Source organism: Varroa jacobsoni, unplaced genomic scaffold (assembly GCF_002532875.2).
Source record: "Varroa jacobsoni isolate VJ856 unplaced genomic scaffold, vjacob_1.0 scaffold_729, whole genome shotgun sequence".
Lineage (NCBI taxonomy): Eukaryota > Metazoa > Arthropoda > Arachnida > Mesostigmata > Varroidae > Varroa > Varroa jacobsoni.
In genome coordinates, this window is record NW_019213631.1 from 1 (window position 1) to 22,966 (window position 22,966).

Genomic DNA, 22,966 nt, shown 5'->3' on the forward strand with positions numbered 1-22,966 from the left:
AGAGAGAGAGAGAGAGAGAGAGAGAGAGAGAGGTGAACTCGATCAATCTTTTATTTATTAACCTTTTTAGCGAGATTCTCAATTAAAGAAATAAAGCATCGTTTGACGTAAAACCAGGTGTCGGGTGAAAGTTTATTGGAGACCGGTTCAATGCTTTTGATGATACGAGACACTCCGAAATCGTAGTTGCCCTGAGAGTCAAGAGTAGGAAAGATAATTACACAATTGTTATCTTAAGGGTTATATTGATTGATAGAAAATACTTGTGTCTGAATAAAGCTTTAGAGTGCTAATAGTGGATGTGAAGTACTACCTTCGCACAGTAGAGCGTTCCGATGACAAGGTTCACAATGCAAAGATGGTAGACTTTTTCGTTAGGTTTCGTGTAGGCCAGTTGTTCTTCGGCCTGTTCGATCCGTCGCATTAGCTCTTCGGCCTGCAAAAAATCGGAAGGGGCAAAACGTGAAAGCAGAGTCACAAGTACTAATTCAGATAACAGATTTGCCATCGGCATAAGTAACTGCAACAAGTTTTTGCCGTTTGTTTCACGAAGCTTTTTTAAGCAATTGACATCATACTACAAATTATTATATCGTCAATTATAAAATTCACAATATACCATGTCAATATCTTTGTGTCTTAACAGTCGTGACCGAATTTTTATCCAGCACTGTTTTTCGCAGCGGTGTATACGCCATCATTGGTAATAACAGTATTATAAACACATTTGCCCAACATGTCGAAGGCTAAATATAGAGGAAACATTTGAATTAGAACGAATTTAACCCTAAGGCCCTCATTCTTTTCCACCTGTGATCCTAGATTATGAAATGAGTACCATACAATGAATATGATAGGCTATGACAGCAGTAATCGTGGTGCGAAATTTACAATGTTAGCCCTAGTAGGCTACCTAGCCGCGCGGCGACCTCCCGCACAAACCTAAGGTAGGTCTAAAGGCGAAACTGACATGCGTGGTTTCCATTTTAGTTATAAAGATCTAAAAGGCTCCCTAGGAAGAACCATTTATGAAATGAAAACCTAGCGATCTTTTGCCATGGGTTCCATGCTGACCGAAAAAGAATGGTCCTTTAAGCACCCAATAAGACGCAATATGATCGCTGAATTTTCCAACTACAATTAGCGAAAAATTTATTCTTAGCACAAACTCAAATTATACGAATATTTTAGGGTGAGCGGCATCGAAACAGAGGCTGAGGTATTCATTGGAGTTTTTTTTTTCTGAAAATATTTAGTCAAAAAAAAAATATTGACTATATTCTAAAAGAGGTTCTTCAACGTGATCTATTACGTGTCGTATACGTATATACAATAGATGAGGTTAAATGTTTAATAGGAGCAAGGAAGAACGCAAGACCTCTTCGTTTCGACTTGTCATAATGTAGCAGACGCAGAGATTTGCTAGAACCACTGCGGGTACGTCGAGAACATTCGAACTGTTCTTGAGAAGCGATTCATAGAACGTAGACGCCTCCTTAAAGCGGTCGCCTTGCATAAACAATACATGGGCTGCATTCGTTTTCCAGGACTGCTGGTCGCTGCAAGGAGAGACATCGTTCAATCAGACCGTTTATAAAAATCAACGCATTTATTTTTGATGAAATCCATATTTTTTCCTGTCGCTCAATTTCTGTACACCCAGGTTATGTGTAATGACCGTATTGTATTTTGTCGCAAGCCACACTTACCCGCAAAATTCAAGTGATTTTTTAAACAGTTTTTCCACCTGTACGTAGTTCTCGAGATCCCAGTAAATTTTTGCTTGAGCCATTAAAACAGGCATATAACGTTTCAATTCTTCATCATACTCCGCATCCGCGTTCGACTTTTTCAGTCTGCAAAATAGCGCATATATATATATATATATATATATATCTCGGCACATTTGGAAAGGTAAGGCGTACGTATACAAGACAGACAATCTTCTAATTTGAAGTCTACGTCGAGTAAACATATATATACGTGAACGTCGAGATATACGTGAAGCGAATAACTACGGATTGTTTCAAACAGAGTTTATGACGTTACCTTCTAAGGGCTTCAATATGTTTCTGGCCCATGTCATCGAGTTTTTGGTAAGCCTCATCTGGCGAAGTTTGACATGCGATAACTGCTTCCAAGAATGCCTACGTACAAGGTAAATGTGCCCATGAATATAGTGTTTGATAGAGATAACGTTACTTTGCTATAAGGTCAAGAAGGCGCTGTTAATACTTTTTTTTCGACAGATTAGAACGACATGCGTATTTCTAGGTGCACTCTGCAAAGTATGAGACGAAGAACTAACACGCTCGGCTAGCCAGCAGTGCTTCGACCGCCTGTTCGAAATAACTTCACCTAGTTACCCGTCCTCAATTCGAAAGTTACTAAGTTTCTGCGATATCAACGAGCTGACGCGAATGAGCGATTATCACGTAACAGGGTTTGTCTGTTTTAGCGCTGTCTGGGGAGAGCTTGTACCTGGATATGAGGTGCAAGCATGAGGTGAGCGATATCTGCGTGTTCAGCGAGAACATCTGCGGCTAGGTCGTAATGCTCAAAACGACAACACACGAGAACTAGATTGGCGAAAGCCTCCGCTGGACCGCTACCTTGTTCAACGAGGAAATGCAGCTTGTCGAAGGAAGACGACGGAGATGACTCCAGCTGTAATGAACTCAAAATAATCCAGCATAGCTATTGCAGACGTGTATCTCCTGATGTAAGGTTTGCGGTCGTGCTAGTAATTGAATGAGGTAAAATCGTGCATTAATTGCAACGAAAAAAACTCAAGTTGTACCTGTATAAGTGCCTGATTGTGCAAACTAACAGCATCGATGTCCTGTTGGGCGCGGGGCGGCATATCTGTTAGAGCCTCCTTAGCATCAGCGATATTGTTCAGCTGAAACTCTATGGCTGCCTTTAGATTGAAGGCCTCAACAAGGGCGGTGTCGCGTAACACAGCTGAATTTCGAACGTGAACCTCGATTCCCTCGGTAGCCATTCCCACAGAGAGTTCGGGATGTTCTCGAATCCCTCGTTCAATTATATCAGCAATATGTTTTAGTGCCTAAATTAACAATAGGTTGGGATTGGATGTTATTACTATTTTTTTAACAGTTCAAATTAACAAATAAACGAACAACTGCCCTCGGCGATTCAAGTGCGGTTATGTACCGTGATCATATCGTTTTGTATTTGATGCTTTTCTTTATTTCGCACCTCCACAAACGGCTAACGCCTATTGTTTCGTATAGAACTTATCCATCGATTTGAAGAGTGCTACCTGTTGGTATAGCTTTAGCCTGTAGCAACACAGCGCCGCCGCGTAACAAAGTTGCGCACTATAGCCTTGAGCCTGCATTGCGGTTTGAAATTTCTGACGCGCTTCCTCGAACTTATTTTCTTTGTACAGAATGCATGCATGATTTACCTGCGGATGACGTCGAATAACAGGGTTAATTGGAATTTGTCAATAGAGCACATCTGCTTCCTCCGCTAATGTGACTACTCAAATGTCCTTTGAACAAGCACAGCCTGGCGCGGTTGACTGCTTCGCACACTGCATCCATGTTACACGATTTTTAACTAACGAGCTATTTATAATTATTCAATAATGAGGTAGAAATTAGGAAGGCCCGCACCTGCACGTCAGGATCGCCGTGATCTTCAGCTGCTTGAAGTTCCTTGGCGGCCGAGGAGACATCGTCCCGTGCATACTCTATAGCCGCTCGAAGCTTGTGTAATGACAGCTGGATTTTAAGCATTAAACATAAAAGCAAGGCGCGAACGTACATGCGCTGATCAGTGTTCACAGACACAGTGGGCGTACTCTAGAAGATCGCTAAAAAGCGCTTTTATGGGTTTCTCTAAGGGCACAATGAAATAGCTCACGGCCAAAATCGATTTTGCTCTGTATTTATCAATAGCTAGCCAGCGAATGTTCCGTGTGCCGGACTACGGCTCCGATTGAGACGAGCCACAGGCACGAATTTCCCATCTAGCGTACCTAGTAGCACCTATTTACCTTCAGTTCTGGAATATCATCCATCTGCAGAGTAACTTTGTACGCTTCATCGAACAGACTGGCTTGGTAAAGCGCATTCGCATAGTGAAGACGATACCGCTGTGACGTTTGCTCATTAGTACTAAGAAGGACAAGCTGCTCGTAACAATTTGCTGCATTTACATAATCCTGTAAACTGCAAGCAATGATTATTTAGTTGCACCAGTTGCTGCGACGCCGTTTACCAGCCGGTGTTTTATGCACCGAGCTGATTAACTGGAAAGAATCAATCAGCTCCGGGCTGTTCACTGTTGTTTGATGGGCAAACTTACCGGTAATGCGCATATGCCAGTAGAGACAATGCGGGTCTCGAACTTGGATTGAGCTGGAGTTGATCTCCAAGGAAGGCCACGGCGTCCTCGTATTGCCCATCTCTCAGTAGTTCGTAGACGGCTCGGGTGTACCCCATCTAGGTACCTTTACAAATTCGGTGTTCTCGTCTCAAGCTAATATGAAACTTCACATATGGACAACCCAAATCACACTATAGCACTACCACTACTAATTGGGGGTATTTGAGCAATATAGTTAACTTTATAAATATCTACTTACACAATCATATAGATTTACGCCTTTTTTATATATGGCACTGTATACGTTCTCTGTCACTCTACGTCGATGCGACGACCGTAGATCTGAAGCCAACACCTCGGCAAAATCGTTCGTAGACCGCTCCGATCTCAACAATAATAACAAAATTAGCTTATACAATGCCGTCGTCATATGAATAGGAGCGGAAGTCAGTCTTCCCCTTTGGGGTAATGCGATATAGGGTCGTGTAAGAGTTTTCGTGATGTTTATCCATGGAGTAGCGACAGTGGCTATCGTTGCCATAGCGACGGAGCTACGGACCGAGCAGCGTTCCGCTGTTTTCTGAATCTGGCCACTTAATATCCAATCAGAAGGCTCTTAGAAACGCGCTTAAAAAATAATATATAGCCGGGATTTGCTAATGTCCATTGCGTAATGTTCTATTGCACAATATTCCATTTGTAATGACCAGTATTACGGACATTCTGCCGATCCAAGGTCTAGAATATGAGGAGGTCACAAAATGCGTTCTAGAATTGCAAAAGAAAGCTGTAACTTACTCATTCCCAAGTAAGTAGTATACGATATATTTTTTGTCTAGTGCATTTAAGTAATTACGCGTCTTTTAATGATACATATGTTCTGCAAATATACAACACTGGGGCAAAATAAATGCGAAAAATGTAATATATTACTGAACAGAAGTATATCTATAGCTGATGTAATTGCATTTAATTGTAAATCACCAAAATAAAAGTCATGCCTTTTTTTCCATCGTGAACGTCGCTTTTAACGCGTTCCGTGTATGCCATGACGGCAGCGAGTGAAGCTTAGACACGAATAAATATAATTAAAAGCTGTATACTTTTAAACAATACTATCTATTGCCATCGGTCTGTTAAGGTTACTTGACTGTATAGATATTTTGCTTTTTGTTTGCACCATTTTTTACCTCTTGTAATAGCTGGCACTTGACAAGATTGGCGAAAGTTACTTTGGCATATTGTTATTATGCCGCTTCATGGGTGTGTTGAATAAAAATCCCGATAAATCCAGCAGGACGTGTCTGAAGTAACGTTCAGTTGCTTAAGTGTCAAGCGGACAAAGGCGAACTTGGATATTTCGGGAGATACAATTCGAGCTAACAATTGTGGTTTACGCTTCTTGCGAATATCTGTATTTGTCTTAGATGATCTGCAGTATTCTTTGACTAAGGATTTTTCAGCAGATACCTTATAAACGGCCTCATGGTCACTATTACTGTTTTGTGCCATCGATTATTATAAATTCGACTTAAAAATTCTATGCTAACTAATTACACTCTAATTCCTAATCGGGTCCAGCTTGGCCATGTTTGAGTTCTCTTGAAGTTACTAAGTAGTTAGAAAAACTATCAGCCGTCTGCTTGCGACAAGAGATGGGACTTCCATTTGCGATCAGCTATCACAAATAATTGTGCTCCCGTTAAATAGAATTTTATTTTTCCACCAAAACGCATTGAGGATAACTCTATTCTTGTAATTATATCTCTAGGGACGACCTTTCTCAGAAGCCCATCGTTCTTTTTGCAAATCCATGTTTCACCTCTTCACTCATTTTCAACCTCACACTAAAGGGAAACTTATCTTGATCTTACATCAACTGTAAGTTATATCTCTCGTGGATTTGAAAAAGTGCGAAATAATTTTTCGAGCAAGAAGTTGATTTCGTTAATTGTATTCCCATGCGTGTGCTACCTTTGAATTGGTAACAGTTTCTGTTGAGCGTCCCAAAGGCAAAAAAAAAATAGCTTTCGGGTTTATCTGTCTTGTATCCTGCATTTTTTTTTTGTTTATTTCACTATATGTCGAGGGCTTGAGTGCTTGCTTTGAAAATAAGTAAACCAACGAAAATAGGAGAAAATACAATTGAATAAAACCGAGAATAATAAAAACAACAAACAAACGATCTTTTTTAGCCAAACCCGTAAGACCCGCAACAATAACAATACACACAGTTTTTTTCTGCGCAGTTATTTACATAACGAGGCTGTACTTTCTATACCCAATGTTGTGTTTTAAAGTTTATACGGTTGCTCTCTACATCGTTCACGTAAAAATATGCCCTTTCGTGTGATTACAATACTGGTGCACATAGACAGAGCCAATTTTTGACTATATTATTTCAAATGAGGCGTTCTTCCTACACTCCAGCTCGTTAATATCACCGGGCCGTGTTCATAACGCCATCACGACGCACATTCTCATACATGTACGCACTTTTGTATTAAAATAGATAGACAGATAGATAGATAAACAGACAGATAGATAAAGGGCCGACTGGACTGGTAGCGTATTCATACGAGTAACTTTTTTTTTTATTGGAGATTCCGACCTTGCTTAAGTTTTTTTTTTTTTTTTTTTTTAAATAGAGTTGAAATACGACTGACCGCTGTCGGCTTCTTTGTGCGATGGCATTTATTTGTTTCCAGTCGAACGCTATAATTGGTTATCGAATAGTTCATAGTTCGGCTGAGATAGTGGGCGAAATGTCGTGCGTTCACACCCCCCGCCGCTAGACCCGAAAGCGAAATATAGTGGACACACCTATTGTTTTTGCAGTGCTTAATGCGATTTTTCTGTTTTTGTCAGCATAATTGTCACACGCTACGGGTAGCGATGCTAGAGCACTGGCGCCTATTGCTGCTGACAAGCCTAATCGGGTGGTCGCAATCCTTACAGAATCCCGCGCGTTGTGATTCACTTTGGCAACGGCAATTGGGGTCGCTTTTGCTTCACCTGCCATTGGTGTTAGCCCCATGTTTCGCTCAGCTTATCAGTAATCGCTTTTACCGCTTGTGGAAGTCCTTACCCGATTTTCTACGGTCTACTTAACGGGTATATATTTCCTTCCTAATAGTGTTGAAAACGCAGTTCATTTGAGAATAAGCAAGTTTTAACGATGTTCCCAGTAAGTAGACGTGAATAAAGGGAGTAAGGATACCTCGCCGATGTGTAATACGACTACACGTAGAACTTCTAATTTGGAGGGAAGCCTTAAAATTGAGTTAGATGTGACCTTGCCTTACTTTGATTGTTCCAACGTATCTACTTATATCGTCTTATATTCAATGCGATTTAACTGTACGACAATTTCAATTGCAGTTCGTCGTGATCGCCGCGTGCATTCTCTCGACCGCTTTTGCGGGTGGGCATTTCCAGTACGGAGGCCATTACAAAGGCCATCTCGGAGGTGAATCAGTTGCCACTCGACAACAGGATGATTATGGCAATTACGAGTTCAAATATGATATTAAGGACGACTATGGAAATGTGAGAGGACGGCAAGAGAAGGGCTCGCACGGCCAAATCGTAGGGTCGTACTACCTTGGCGAGATTGACGGAAGGCACCGCAGCGTTGAATACCAGGCCGACAAGCTGGGCTTCAGGGCTAATGTTAAGACAAACGAGCCCGGCACGAAGACCAGCGAGCCCGCATTCGCTCCTTATTACAACAAACACTATGGAATGTCCATTCCCTCGGGATCCATCCAAGTTCCTCACGAATACGGTTATGGTCACGCCGATCTTGGTCAGGGGACCGCTCTCGCAGCGCATGGGTATTAAGATAGATACTAGAATATTTATTTTTATTAATACTGAATTATTGTCTTTCACTGTGTTATGTAGTAGCATCGTTCATAGCACTCGTTAGCTATTGCTTTTGATGCTGATTTCAACATGCTGAATCTACGCTGTACGTTCAGCTCAGCGCTGCGAGTTGATCTGTTTGGAATTACAGATTTTCATCCGAAGTGTATAGCCTGACACCCTGAACATGTTACAAAATATGTTCAGGGTGTCAGTGAATAATTTTTCCGATTACATCGAGTACATAATTTAATATCAATAAAGCTTAAATTTTAGAATTATTATTCCAATTATTAGTATTAATGTAAGTGGAAAGCGTCTTTGCGAAAAAAATTCCGATTTTAAAAAATCGATTTTATAATTGAACACTATTGTATGCATGTTAAAATTGTTCTTAAAGAAAAATACATAAAAGTAAACCGTAGCGGCACAACAACGTTTGTAGTCTAGGACAAATTTCTCCTTAATTTAGGTCTTTTCGCAAAGATGATTTGGTCTTTTAAACCGTGAAAAGTATTCAGACAATCTAGACAAAGGCCATTGATACCTAGCTAATACGAAAATACGTAACGGGCGTAAGATAGTTTAGTACAGAGCTTAGGCAGTGATAGTTTTACTTCTAATTAAAGTAACATGCTGTTAATCTATTTGTTAATCTATTAACTTTTTTTCTGTTTTTACTTTAGTGTCCAAGAAATCATTTAGAATTAAAGAGCAAATATTAGATTCAACACATCGTGCCGCTAATGAATTTACAAATTGCGAATGTTAGATCATGTTGGAAAACCAAAGACAGCTGTTTGCTTTGTAAAAATAACGCATGTCACCCATATCATGATAGATGATTATCAATACATACACAATACAAAATTACCTTTTTTAAAAATATCTATCCTAGGCACATAGAAGTAAAATTAGGAAAAAACAAGACTTTGTCACGCAAGGCTTTGTCTTAAATATAGAAATTTACTGATAGAAATAAAGTGTGTAGAAATAGAGCAACAAGCTGTTGGATAATGCTCAGTGCGGTCTGACTGCCCTCGACGTGAAACACGATCAGTTAGATCAGTTGAATTCATCAGAAGTGATCGACCTTCTTTCCTTCAAATAATTTATCCTCACATAAAACAATTTGTCAGTCTGGGTTAGTTTATTTGGTTTTTTTGTGATCTTGCAGTAATAACGTATTTGCACACTCAAGAACACACGGAATTATCTAGGTTCGAAACCGAACGTACTTTACGATAGCGGTCAGTTTTCTGAAGATATGGCTAACGGCCGAGGCGAAACGCACCGAACGTGAGGCCATGTGGGTGACGCCCTTTTAAGCTGGGCTTGTCTCTATAATTTTCAGAGTGTTTCTTTTTTTTTCAAGCTTTTCATTCAAGTTTTATTTCAAGCAAAGCGTTTCAAAGTTTATATCACAGTGTAGTATTCGTAGGGTACTTCTGAGGTAAATAATTTGTGTTGGTGAAAAATGCCATTTGTCAGATCTCTTATGGCTCTCATTCAGTATTATTTTGCCTAAAACGTTGAAAAACAGTTTTTACAATGTAAACCAAATCTATTTTCATCAATTCTTAACCAATAGGGTAATCGTTCCAGATCATGATCAGAAGACCTTATTTTGTCATTGTTATCAGGCTTAATGTATGAACATGCTGTAAGGTAGTCTCCGGAAGTTTTCGAGCTTACCTTTTAGAGTACAATCTTCCGTGGTTTATTCAAATGTAGAAAAAATAGATCTCTACAAATGTCGTTCATTAATCTTGGATACACATGCTGCTTGTAGAAAGGATTGCTTTCCAATGGTCTGTAGTCATATGGTTAAAAATCAATAACAACAAATGGCGTAACTCATTTCAACCGTCTAAACTTATGTAAAAATGGGTATCGGGATTATTGGGACTTTTGCGAAACGTTTAGTAAAGACCACAAGTAAAGATTAAAAATGAAGTCGTTTTGTGTGCCTCATCTATGAGAACTCCGTAATCAAAACCATAAAAGCTCTCGGAATACTAACTCCTCAGGCTCCTAAAGTGTACTGTGATCAGCCTTCACAAATCGTAACTTAACTAAAAAAAGCTAGTTGGCTGTAGCGTTGTTATTTTCAAACATACTAATCTGTTTAAAAAATTGCGTAAAATGTATGCACTATCGACGATAGAAACTGCTTTTCTCATCATTTATAATAGACTCTTAGTGCGAAATATAAAACTGTGATCTAAAACATTTCAAAAGCTCATTCGCTTGAAACGCAGTGTACTGTTATGCTGTTACAAGAGAATACGAAAAACTTTTGGAATATGCGCCACTAGCAGACGAAATTTGACTAGTAGATATTCCAGTCTTCTAGAAGCTTGTGAGTGAAAGCCAGTTGAGTTTACTTAGATGAGTTCAGAAGGAAAACACCTTTTAGTTTCAAAAATCAAGGTTAAGGTCTTGTTCCTCAAAGGTTACAGCTGAAAAGGAACTTCATCGCAGATTGGTGAACACATGAGGTAAAGAGGTCTTTAGTGAGATGCAGTACGTGGATGGTGCAAATTTATTAAGCACAAAAATTGAAGACTACCTAGGAGGTGACTAGTTGTCGAGCCCCGAGGAACAAAAATGTATCCAATTGATGAGACTTGTTATAGAAACGAAATTTGAAGTCGAAGGGCTATGTTGACCAACACTGGCATTTCACATCTTAACATGTAACAGAACTATAGCCAAAAACTGGAAATTGAAAAAAAGCCAGTTGGAATTCCATATAAAATGTTCCACCTGCACTTGGCGGGACGTTAATCAACTAAAAACCTTTTGGAACATACAGCCGTCATAGACGGGACATGATTCAATATCAACCGCCAATAGGAAAGGTATTGCGCTCGAAATAATAAACTGTAAGTTTGTCATGATAATACCTGCAATGTACATCAGGGGGCATCTGTTACGATAAGATACTTACCAAAAATGAAACAACAATGCGGCCCGCTATCTCGAATTCTTTAAGAGGCTCGTAGACAATTAAAGGAAGGCATCTGATTACCTGATGATAATGCTATAGACCTCACCGCTACGCCTCAGTTACTTCTTCGATTGAACAAAGGAATAACCAAGGTTGGCTTCGAGCGGTTTATCCTTCTGATTCGAGTTCGTATGATCGCAAAGTTTTCGATGCCATAAAAAGCAACTGGCGCACTAATTCTGCTATCGATTTATTCTGGGAAACCATAGATCGAACATCATATGGGAACACGAACCGTAGGTGTATATGACTGTCCAGTAGCCAGAGGGTTGGGATAAGTGGGTAAAAAATTTTTATTTTACCTCTAATACACATACAGTAAAAAATCACTGGTATAGCCCAACTGGTTAAAAAATGATTAACTTCCAAAGTCCGTTAGATGCGCCTAATAGAAGCTGTGGTTCGATGTATGATTTAGAACGTTTCAGGGAACGGCTTCTGAAAACGACCGTTTAGTAGTCATAATTATTTGTAGTGTTGTCGATGCCCAGCGAAAAGGCTACGGTGTATCGGGGCGTAAAGCGAAAGATGTTTAGCCAGAGTGTTTGCTGTAAACAGCGAAATTCCTGAGGCCGATATGGTTAATTGATATGATGGTATAAATGTACCTGCTCATAGTAATCTTTTTCGTAATGTACCAATACAATCAAACAGGAAACAGGAAAAAAAAAGTGGGAAAAAATGTAGAAAAAACTAAATGCAGTTACTGTTCCGGAGCGTGAAAGTGAATACTGAGCATTTTTTAGAATGCTAGTCATGTAATGAGACATATAAGATAACCAGATAATGCTCAAAAAATATATTGCGTTTAGCATATAGGTTGCTATTGCTAATATTGAACCTATAAACATCTGCGTCAATAAAAACAAACATTTAATGTGAGTGTAGTTGATTCATTAAATCATATAAGAGAAAAGTTGAATTGCAAGTTTTTGTTTCCACCTAGACAATTTACTATAGCTTCCACGTTTTATATATTAGGCTTTTAGCTATTCGCGATACTAACATATCTCTCATTCATCTTTAAAACAACGAAGTGATCAAAAATGGTGTGGGAACCTGATCTGCCGGTAAGCCCGGAGCGCCTCTACTATCGCGGTGATTTTTTCACGTTCATCAATTTTTTTTTCTCTTTTCCGGTATCGATCGACATTTTGTTCAAAATACAATATTTAATCTGAATATCGCAGTACGTCGACCTCCATGTCTGGCCGCAAAATAGCAGCATTAATGTTATCCATTTTTCACCGAGATCCAAATGCTGCCGAAACAACCGCAGATGAATGTGCCGTGTCTGACGAGGGCCTGCACTCATCTTTTCGAATGTGTCAAAGGCGCCTTGAGCTTTCTTTGAAGGAGAATATATTAGGCAAGCCTATATCTCTTCGATACATGGTCCTCGCAAATATCCCGTGTATACTTCGCAGCATTTTGCCAATGTAAAGAATGAGAAAAGTGCTGATGTAGGTAGCGATCTTACCACGAGGCATACGCACCTTCAGAGTCCGAACAACGGTTAAGTTTTGTAACTTTTTTTTAGTTTAAAAGGATTAAACTAGTCTTATAAGGCAAACTCGTAGAGCATTTTGATCATACGAAAATGGAGAGTAGAGAAAATTCGATATTACTTTGCACTAACTCAACTATTCTGAGGTATCCTTTATTACAGTCGGAAAGTACAGCAAAAACCTGACGGCTAAGAGACGAATTGATAAGAACATTTTTACCATAAAACAACTCGAATTCACATTTAATAAATGTAGGAATAGTCGTAAGATGCAGTCTTAGTACAAAATAGGATTAAAAGATTGATGTTCTGTCAATCAGATTAACAAAGGACAGAGTTGATGGAGAGATGTCGACCACGGTAACAGCTAGAAAAAGCTAACTTCATTAGCGGATGCATTTCGAAGTAGCCAATCAATAATGTTTTAATATTTAATTTCGTAGATTGCGTAATTCTTCGAAATAGAGCATCTTGTACTTTTACTTTATACTCACGGTATAAGTTGAGACACTAGATGCAGTTGTTCAGTATTATGGCAGTCCCCCAGCTTCCCTTGTCAGCAATAAAGCAACGAATGACATGCAGTAAAAGATGTCCCGAGATAACCTACATGTGTCTCGATGATCGCTGATGCGGTGGCAAGATTCGTACCATAAATCGCCTTATCGTAAGTCGTAAGCTCGAATATAGCGAAGGGCTTATCGGAGATTTTCCTTACAAGAACGTATATCTTCAAGACGAAAGTAACGGCAATGAACTAAAGTGACTAAACGTTCAAAAGCTAAGTTTAGAAGGGCAAGATCTTGTATGAAGTTAGAATCGAAAGCAAAAAAAAATGTGAAAATAAAAAGGACCCGACATTGTGACCCAAAAGACAAAACCCCTATGGTGTTCTCTTAAGTGGGCGTACAGCAATTGTTGTATGCCCACTTACATGACTATATGTACCATTGTCGCCGACTGAAACATCAACTTAACGACCGCAGTAGATATCTTGAAAAAATAAAAAAACCCACTGAACTGATATGGAGAGCCGGATTTCGCGTTTCTTTTTTATTGAAGCGTAATATGTCCACGCAGATTTGCGCTTGTATCAAAGTTCTATATGTGGCTTATACGTAAAAATGCCTTGAATTAAATTAAATGAAAATGCCGGAGTACGCATAACTACGAAGCAAAGAATGGTCACTTTACTTTCCTATTAGTGTCCAGAAGATTTCAGAGGCTGGAGCGACAAGCCACTCCAGGCGGAGGTTCGGCCAAGAACCAAACACCTTTGAAATCATTCCGTACCTAAGAATTACATTTTTTTTTCCCATGAGGGCGAATCGTTGTGTGATATATCACGGTTTCAATTAACGTATTCAATTAAACTGCTCTAATGTCACGGATTAAACGAATATGCATAAGCAGCCGTCCGCTGTGATGAATATATGAGGCGCTAGTTTCGGTAGTCTTTCATCCAGTGCGTCATCGATTTTCGTACGTCGCTTTAAATTGTCAGCACTGCCGTTACACGAAATACCCCCGAAATTTGAAGGTTTTAAAGAGAAAGGGCTCTATTCTATAAATGGAGTCTTAGGGAACTTTAGAAGAACACACAAAAGACAAAAGTGGATCGTCATATCTCATTAACTAATCTCTACCAAAAATATTAAATTTGTTAGAGAACTTTTATATTCCGATAAAGTTTCTGTTGCGTAAAGCGTTTGATGTCCTTAGCTCTTCTAGTGACATCGTTAGCCTACTGAAATTATGGTTCACTTCATTTTGTAAAAGTTTATAAAAAGGTGTACAGATGACGCTTCCTTTTCGCGAGCCCGTGTTGTGCTGCAAGTTACACATACGGTTGGGGATGAAACCTTCGACAATAGTTGCCCTAAACTTCGACTGCTTTTTGAATATGGCTGTGAATTATAGATTATAGATCGTGTTGTGAATTTGATGATACTACAAAGTTTGACCATCAGAGTGAGAACGCTTAACTGATGCATAATCTATCGAGGTTTATGTTATTTCGTAATTCAGTTCCAGTAACCAGTAACAAGATGTTCCAGTAACAAGATGTTATAAACAGAAAGCTCCAGAAATGTAAAGGTTAAAATATAGTCACAACGGTAGTTTGTAGGACTACGGCGGGATAAAATTATAGATACAACAAATAGTATGGAATTTACTCGATTTAATTTGATCTGTCAAACGCTATATAACGATTATTGGGTTTTGAACTTTAGCATTAAAGAAACTTACCGTCACATACAAATCTATGTGTCTATTTAATTCACTAATGGTCTTTGTTCCTTATACACATTTTTTTTTATATAAGCCTGAGCTTCACTTATTGCTGAAGCAGCCGTTGGTCAGCAGCTGCCTCCAAATACATTTAATATGAATCAAATATATCGTGTTCATGGCAGCCGTTGTTTACAGTGACATGATTAGTCGCTCCTTGTTTTAAAACTAGCGATATTAGGAGTTAGAATGATGCTACGGCGCTATAATTGTAACGTCTAGGTACATAATCAACAACGATTTTAAACTTCTTTTTACTGGCTTCAACCTTCGTTATAGAGCTTCATTGTATCAAGATACTGCCACGGCTAGATGTCATTTGCAAACAGCAAATAGAAAAAACGCTTTGCGCGAACCACAGCGGACACTTCCGAGTCCGAGTACTCTACTGCTAGCTAACTCAATGTTCCTATTGCGTGTTCTACTAAAAGTCGACGAGCAGTAAAACAGTGTCTGCAGCAAGAGATAAATAATACTGACTGGTATATCGACCTTATAGCATCGATACATTTAGATAATGTACATCGTCCCCATTTTACAGCTAGTTTCTACGATGCTTTATGAGCTTCTCTTCTGACACGTTCTAACTCGACTAGCGAAAAAGGACGAGTAATAAAAACTGACCTTTTCTTCTTTATTAGGCTATTAAGAACCTGGAGCACTGTCGTTGCCCGTTTAATATCGAAGGCAACGTTACCTACGATGCCTGTATTCCTAAGCGCGTGGCAAACCTACAATAAACCAGACCAAAAATCGATGAGAAAAAGATAACACTTCCATATTTGTCGGGTGAGTGCTTTCACATACGGCTCGAAATGCTAGAGGGTAGGTGTTTCTGTTCTGGTACTACGATATATTAAATACATGCTTTAAGATAACGAACAGTTTCGTATAGCTCAAATTATCCAATTTATTATTGCTTTGTACACTATCAACAATAGAAAAGGCAGAGGTCGCACAGGACTCTACAACAACGCTCTCAGAATAAGACAATTAACCGCAGTAGCAATATCATAATACTAACGAGAAGTACCGACTATTTTCAGCGCCCGCCATAATTTACTTAGTCTTGCATAAATTTTTCTCGCATCAACAATCACTTGTTTTTTGCATACGGTGGAATGACAATACGTGCATGCCACTGCGAGCATTTTGATCGCGTTATTTTTGTTAAAATCTACCTATCTCCTTGTCAGATATTTTCTTGTAGCATCCAACTACCGACATATATCTGTTCGTATGTAGTCAAACAATCCTTCGCCTTGTATTTGTACCTGTAATAGTTATTCTGGCAGCTTATGTGAAGGGCAGCTAGTGGTCGAAACCCACAAAAAATCAAGGGCTAACGACATCATTCTGCTGTTCTCGCGTTCCTTATAAACGGAACGTAGACACTAGATCAGAGGTTTAACCGCAACGTGTTGTGAGAGCGGAGTATCTCTTTCAATCACCTCTAGCTCTGGGAAGTGAGACTAGCAATTTCAGAAATGGTTTTCGTCTTGGAGCGACCAATGTATTTGGAAGCTGAGCAGAGTAAAATACTATACTTTGTATAAAATAATCTTTGTTTTTATTTTTTTTATGTGTTACTCTTATGGAACAAGATTACTAATTGCAGTGTGTTTTTATATTTGCTTCGCCTTCGTCTAAATTACTAAGGTTCTATAATTGGCTATGTACTGTATATGTGCCTGTTACCTTTCGTGTTGCTATGACTATACGTTAACCACGTAAAAATGAGACTTCGCAGTCTCATTGAACTGTTCTTCACCTAAAATCTATCCAGATAATGGCTCCACGTTCTCCACGTCACACACTGACAATTTGAGCGGATACATCCAGTTCTTTTTTTGTAAAACGGTAGCAAGATGTTTCAAAGCATGCAATTCCGCTATTTACACAATACAGGTTCTATCGATCCTAATTTGCGGCTTTAAGTTACAGAATTAAAAAGTCACATACTAATGAAATAGCACTTCTCCTCATTACGATGTGAGTTCAATAGAGGTGTTTTTAAATAAAGTAGTTCAAAATGTAATACGTAAAAGACAAAAAAATTCGAAAAAAAAGTAGCAAGCATCCTTGCAAGGGTTCAGGAGTAATATCCGAATGCCGCGTAATCGACTGTAGCGCAGTTTGCAGCTCACATAAAGAAGCTGGAATGATCAAGGTCACAGCTGCATACAAATTGCTCTTATTTTTAACATTAAAACAAATTTTATTGTCTAATTCGACGCAGTGATCACGGAATATAACATTTAAATTATTGTTCATCTTGTTGGTCAAAAGTATTCCTCAACTCAATTGCATGAGACTTGTTTTTGGTAATATAGTACTTCGTTCAATACTTCTCACAAATTGATTGCCTTTTACCACCATATTTATCGGCAAAATACTTTTCATATGAATTCTTTACATCTTTCGTAAATTTAAGTGTTGGCCAATTGTTTACTTAGTAAAGTAATTTCAGGTCTCTAATTTGCAGAAGCTTACTAACTCGTGTGAATAGAATAATCATTTTTGGCTTGCCAAATTTGCTTGAATGGGTATGCTTATATACTTGAAATGCCTACTCCAAAGCTACCTGGTAGCCGTCCCCGTGAGCAAAATTACCATTTATATACATATGGTGGTATCTTCAACGTTTTATGAACTCTTATTGCATACTGTTTACGAGAATCAGTACAACGAGTTCACGTGGTCCATCTAAACGTTCGATAAAACAATTATTACCTCTATATATTACAGACAAAAGGCCAATTTGCGACGTGTGTTACTGGATTCAGGTAAACTCGTTGCCCATTTGCGGAAACCAGTGAACACCACACAACTGACTACAAGGATGACGCCGCAAATAGTATTTAAATCAGGTATCTCATGAAAGAAGGCAACTTGAAATATAAACACAAGCATTATATCTACTGTTGCACGCATCACTGAAACAGGACCAGCGTCTTCGCTGCGAAGTGAAAACGTCAGCGTAAGTTGGCCGAAAAAGCTTAAAAGTGCTAGAAGCAGAAGTAAACCGGCATCCAGCATAGTTTTAGGTAGGATAACCGCGCGCTCTATAATTGCGGTCGCTACGCTCGTGATGATAAACGCAATCCATCCAAAGTTAAACATGATCACGTATGGATCGGTCTCCTTGAGTTTGCGTAACAAAATAATAACCGACGCTGCAAAAATACAAGAAGATAGGGCAGCGATGATACCGTACAGGCGTTCGTTGCTTTCACCCATTACCGCGAGGGTACTGGACGGATCTCTTCCGACCAACAATGGAAGCTTACAAATCAACGCAATACCAATGAGCGTGAGCACGCACGTTAATATGTGAAAGATAGAACACACTTCGTTAAGAAAGATGCGAGCCAAGACTGTGACGAAAATCGGTACCGAAAATATGATTGTGGAAGCTTCTCCCAGCGGCATCCTCTGGAAGGCGTAAAAACGGAGAACGAGACTAGTGGAACCGGCGATCGCGCGAGCAAGTAACATCCATCGAGAATCAGAACTGCCAAAGAGCGGTTCGGAACGGATTAGTGCCGCTGGAAACGAAAGAACTAGAATACCGACAAATCTCACTGCACCTAGTTGCACCGCAGGTATATACTTGAGGTTTTTCACAATTGCCGAAGATATCGCAAAGAAGAGCGCTGACAATGAAGCGAAAAACAACCCTTTCCAAAGCTGTGCGAGTGACGGCTGTCCAGCGATGGTTCCCCCCTCAACGTCCGTGGGAACTGTCATGTCCTTGCCTCCGATGGCATTGAATTTTGAAAAGTCCAAGTCGTTCTGGGATGTTTGAACGCTTTTGTTTGCCATGTTGGTACAATCTGTTTGGGTCTCACTGTCAGAGAATTCGGGTTCGAGCTGAGCGAGAGGCGCACGCCGAGGTTGCTCAAATATGGTAGTGCCAAACGGAAGTCGGTATTTTTGAGGCTTCACGGCCGGCGAGGACGAAAGTGTAGCTAACTCGAGGGGCTCCTCTTCGGGGATATCCAAGACCGATGAATCATCGCCGATTTCCGATACCTGGCTAACCGACTCGAATTCGTCCGTAGCAGTGCGTGGTTCGAGGGCGAACTTCGGCGGCGATGCTGGCGGCGGAGATGGAACGAGATGCACTGGCGGTGCCGTCGGGGGTTTCGGATCGGCGGTGCGCAGCCTTGACCTGCAAATACCGTCGAGAAAATCAGCCATATCTATAAGAGTGTCCAACAAACGGTCCTTAGTCACCGTTGGAGGCGTCGGAGGGTCCATTTTCCATGATCGGGAAGGTGTCTATGTATAATGTCAAATGACCGTTTCCGAGATCACATCAGTATACACTCAGTGTCACTCATTCTGACAAACTCGAGCTTTAATGTCCCAGCCTCCAATTTCCCTTTTCGGTCGCCTCCAATGCCTGGCTAAGCGCTCGACAACAACGCGTCTTTGCCGCATCTAATTCTGTCTTGCGCTTTCGCCCGCCATAATTAACATAATATTCGAAGGGAATATCAGCCAGAACGTCATCTGTCGAGATAGGTGTTTTGTTAAAGTATGTTTACATACGTTAGTTCCTCGAATCAGTACCCGGCATTAACAGACATCAAAGACACAGCAACGTAGTCAACGCTAATAACAATGCTTCTAGCCACCACCGTTCCTACTACAACAGCGGACGACAGCAGAGCGCTCGCCAATATGCATCATATGTATCCAAGCCATCGATAACCAGAGGCATGCCTTCATCACATACACACACGACCTTCCCAGATACTATCTCGTTCTTGTTCCCTTTTCCTTTCGCTTTGTCTTTCGTGCGTCCTTTTGTCGTCAAAGTGTACGGTACAGGAAATTCCACCTGCGATAAGCGTGACAATCAGCTTCTAGACCAAACAGTTCAACAATAGCAAACACACAATTCACTTTTGTTCAACTTCCATTCCGTTGCGTTCATTTCAATTTTACCGATACTGTGGGTGCAGGACTGATTTGGTTGGCACATGAGGCCTCTGCAGACTGCTGTCGCGGCTGTTCAGTATAGTTGTAGTGGTGATAGTCACGAGTGAATCGGTAGAGAAACTTCTAGGGAGGTCGGGAAAGTTGTCTTGCCGAGACACCGCCGAGATATAGCGAGGGCTAGTGCTGGAGACCCGCCGCCACAGGCCATAAGCGTGCGCCGGGCGCTGGCAACGGTCAACCAGTAGCAGCAGCAACCCGTCTCCGGAGACGAAAGCCAGTTTGAGGCCCAGAGGCCAGCCAACCGGCCCTTCAGCCTTACGAACATGGGCCTGCGCGTACAGATTGCACACATTACATGTGGTTGGTCCCCGGACCAGCAGCAGGCAGCCTGTGCTCGGTAGGTTCAGACTTGGCAGTCTAATTGTCAGCAACAATGGCCCTGCTAAAATGGGCTATAGCCATTTCTACAGCAATGCTGTACAACTTGTCTGTTGTGGGTGAGTGTTGCAATCACGTTGATGGTTCAAGGCGGGCAAACCGCTAACCGACATTAGCATTTGCGAACTCAGCTAGCAGCACATCACCATGGTGCCTTGTCCCAACTAATTCAATAAACGCGATTTACACATCCTGCTTAAACGACAAGCCAGGCAAATTAAGAAAAAAACAGAAGTTAAATCTTTACATTATTGTCGACTGCATTAAAACTAGGTAAACGCCGATAACCTGATCGGAGTCGAACGATGTCCCATCCTGGGCATAACTGAACATCATTCATTCTATCCACTGACCGGCTGCAGGCCAGTCACACACAGAAAAGAACTGTCGCTCAAATTCGCGCGCCAACGCGGACGATTCGATACGAAGTCGAATACCGCGGAAGGCAGCCGAATATCTGGCTCTGACATCGGGCAGTTATTGTTCCCCGCCACAGCACAGTTATGTATTCGTCTGCGCAGCCTGTAGCGCCTATATCACACCTGTTACATCGTTAGTAGCAAATTTCCGTTATTTTGGCGCGCGCGCAAACTACGAATCTTGGGCCTTCTGATGGCACGACTAGCGCATTGTGGAACTTGTCGACCGATTACAGATACAGAAGAAACCTTCTCTGTACACTGCTTTGAATAATTTTGCTTCCAAAAGCTTCTCAAAAACTGATCTAAATGGTTATTTTCTGATTACTGCTGAAAAAACTAGGCTCTTCACAAAATATCCTAGCCCATCTCACTGTGCAAGCCCCAGTGGAGACCAGTGCCTTGCCCGTGATTTAAGCGCGCAAATTTAAACTACTAACGAAGCCGAGGATGTGGCGTACCCGCCACCACGGCGGTGCTTGCCCATATTAGCCCGTAGCTGCTGCCACTTCCGCAGGGGCCATAATTAATACACGAACCGTAGTCTGCCAGACTGTTGTCTGAGCGACAATGCCACATCTGCGTAAATTTAAACCCAAATGTCTACAACGCATTATGTAATACAACAGCATCAGGATAAGGGTATGAACACAATAGGCAGCCAAGAGTACAGTAGATTAAATCTCTACACGGCTTTATAGATTTTCGACAGGTGTTTTATTCACCATAAAAGGCAAGCCTTTTAGGATTGGATTTAATAACCATGTTGAATTAAACATTTTCAGTTTAAATCATCAAAAAACTAACTGTTCCTGTTTAAAATCACCAACAAGCAGCATCCACGGTGATTCCGACGATTAGTCAAAAATGATTCAGCGAAACTGTGACGTATTGTATTATCCAAATAAATCGGTTTCCCGCTAGAGCACTCACGAAGTCATTAAGAATGTAAAAGGAGCTCACTTTTGGCTCCAAAAGCCGATCGCGGCGATCCTCTGAATACCTTGTTTTAAGGTAAAAAATCCTTGCTGGATACATACTTAGTAAGTAAGACAGCTTGGCTATCTTCGAAAAACAATTGTGGCTGTAATCGTCGGGTGATTTCCGTACTCACTCATGAAACACCGGATTCATTAGGCCGATATTTTCTTTAATGGCCTGCTTTTCATATCTGACACCCATGTCTTAACAGCAGTGTCACAGCCAGAAGCATCTCCTTTATTGTTACACATCCTCACAATGCACGTGCCTAAGGCTGTTAATGCTGGGCTCTAACTGACAATGCGGCGCATATCGCAAAATTAACTACGTTGTCGTATAGTAATTACGTAAAAAATTACACCGTTCCCTGCAATAAAATCTCTCAAGAATAAACATTGTTCACTCAACGTTACCCTCTGTTGGGTCGTCCGATGTTAGCTTGCGGTTTCTGTGCATTCTGTGACATTTGCCCGCAGAGTCGGTGGTCACCCATTACCAAAAAAGCATTTCTTAGTATAAGAGTAGTATGTGCGGTGAATGCGATGTAAGTTTACGTAATATGTACGGGTAGTCTTAACAGCGCAGCGAACTCATTTGCTATTCCTTGATTCAATTCCTAAAGTGGAGCTGCATCAATAAATTGGGTCAAACACAGCAGTTTTCTTCGATGAGCCTCTCTTGAAGGCTACATCCCATCGCTTTCGATTTTCTACGTAATATCAAGTTTTAAAGGTTAACTTTAAGTAATAACCTAACTACTACTATGAACTTCTTCGGTATTCAATATCGATCGAAGGCTTTATTGCATGAATCACCCGTTTTCAACTGTTACTTAATAACTTTTCTACTGCTTTAGTAACAGATCGGCTTCGGCCAGTTTAGTTACGCAGATGTGACTTGGTGGTGAGTGTATTAACACTGCGGATACCAACTATCGGAAGATTCTCGACTTTCTGATGACAAAAAAGGACCAACATCGATGTGAAACCATAGAATCTCATTAATTTCTGTTTGGAAACTGTGACCCTTCAAAAGAAGCATTCGACAACACATGAACCTTATTTATATACTGTTTCTTAATTATCAGCGTAGAAACTACTATAAAATAACTAATGTTTACATTACAGATGAGAACGTTAA

At 40.5% G+C, this 22,966-nt stretch overlaps 3 protein-coding genes across 6 annotated transcripts; 1 reads left to right on the plus strand and 2 right to left on the minus strand.

Moving 5' to 3' along the window:
- Window positions 1-62: 62 nt before the first annotated feature.
- On the minus strand, window positions 63-4,864 carry LOC111263060 (intraflagellar transport protein 70A; the record flags this gene model as incomplete). Of its 4 annotated transcripts, none has more annotated exon segments than XM_022837822.2 (12): window positions 63-191; window positions 314-436; window positions 1,379-1,559; window positions 1,710-1,856; window positions 2,050-2,147; window positions 2,482-2,667; window positions 2,801-3,070; window positions 3,287-3,433; window positions 3,645-3,752; window positions 4,028-4,202; window positions 4,339-4,483; window positions 4,619-4,864. In XM_022837822.2, coding segments are annotated over 11 exon segments (1,701 nt in total), but the record flags the coding sequence as incomplete, so codon positions are not given.
- A 2,577-nt stretch (window positions 4,865-7,441) lies between these two features.
- LOC111263067 (adult-specific rigid cuticular protein 15.7) lies at window positions 7,442-8,504 on the plus strand. Its single transcript, XM_022837837.2, has 2 exons — window positions 7,442-7,546; window positions 7,741-8,504. The coding sequence occupies exons 1-2, from the start codon at window positions 7,538-7,540 to the stop codon at window positions 8,200-8,202; spliced, it is 471 nt and encodes a 156-aa protein (XP_022693572.1). The 5' UTR covers window positions 7,442-7,537; the 3' UTR covers window positions 8,203-8,504.
- Window positions 8,505-15,913: 7,409 nt separating this feature from the next.
- Window positions 15,914-20,335, minus strand: LOC111263065 (solute carrier family 35 member G1). Its single transcript, XM_086969444.1, has one exon. The coding sequence runs from the start codon at window positions 19,299-19,301 to the stop codon at window positions 17,781-17,783; it is 1,521 nt and encodes a 506-aa protein (XP_086825570.1). The 5' UTR covers window positions 19,302-20,335; the 3' UTR covers window positions 15,914-17,780.
- Window positions 20,336-22,966: the final 2,631 nt, after the last annotated feature.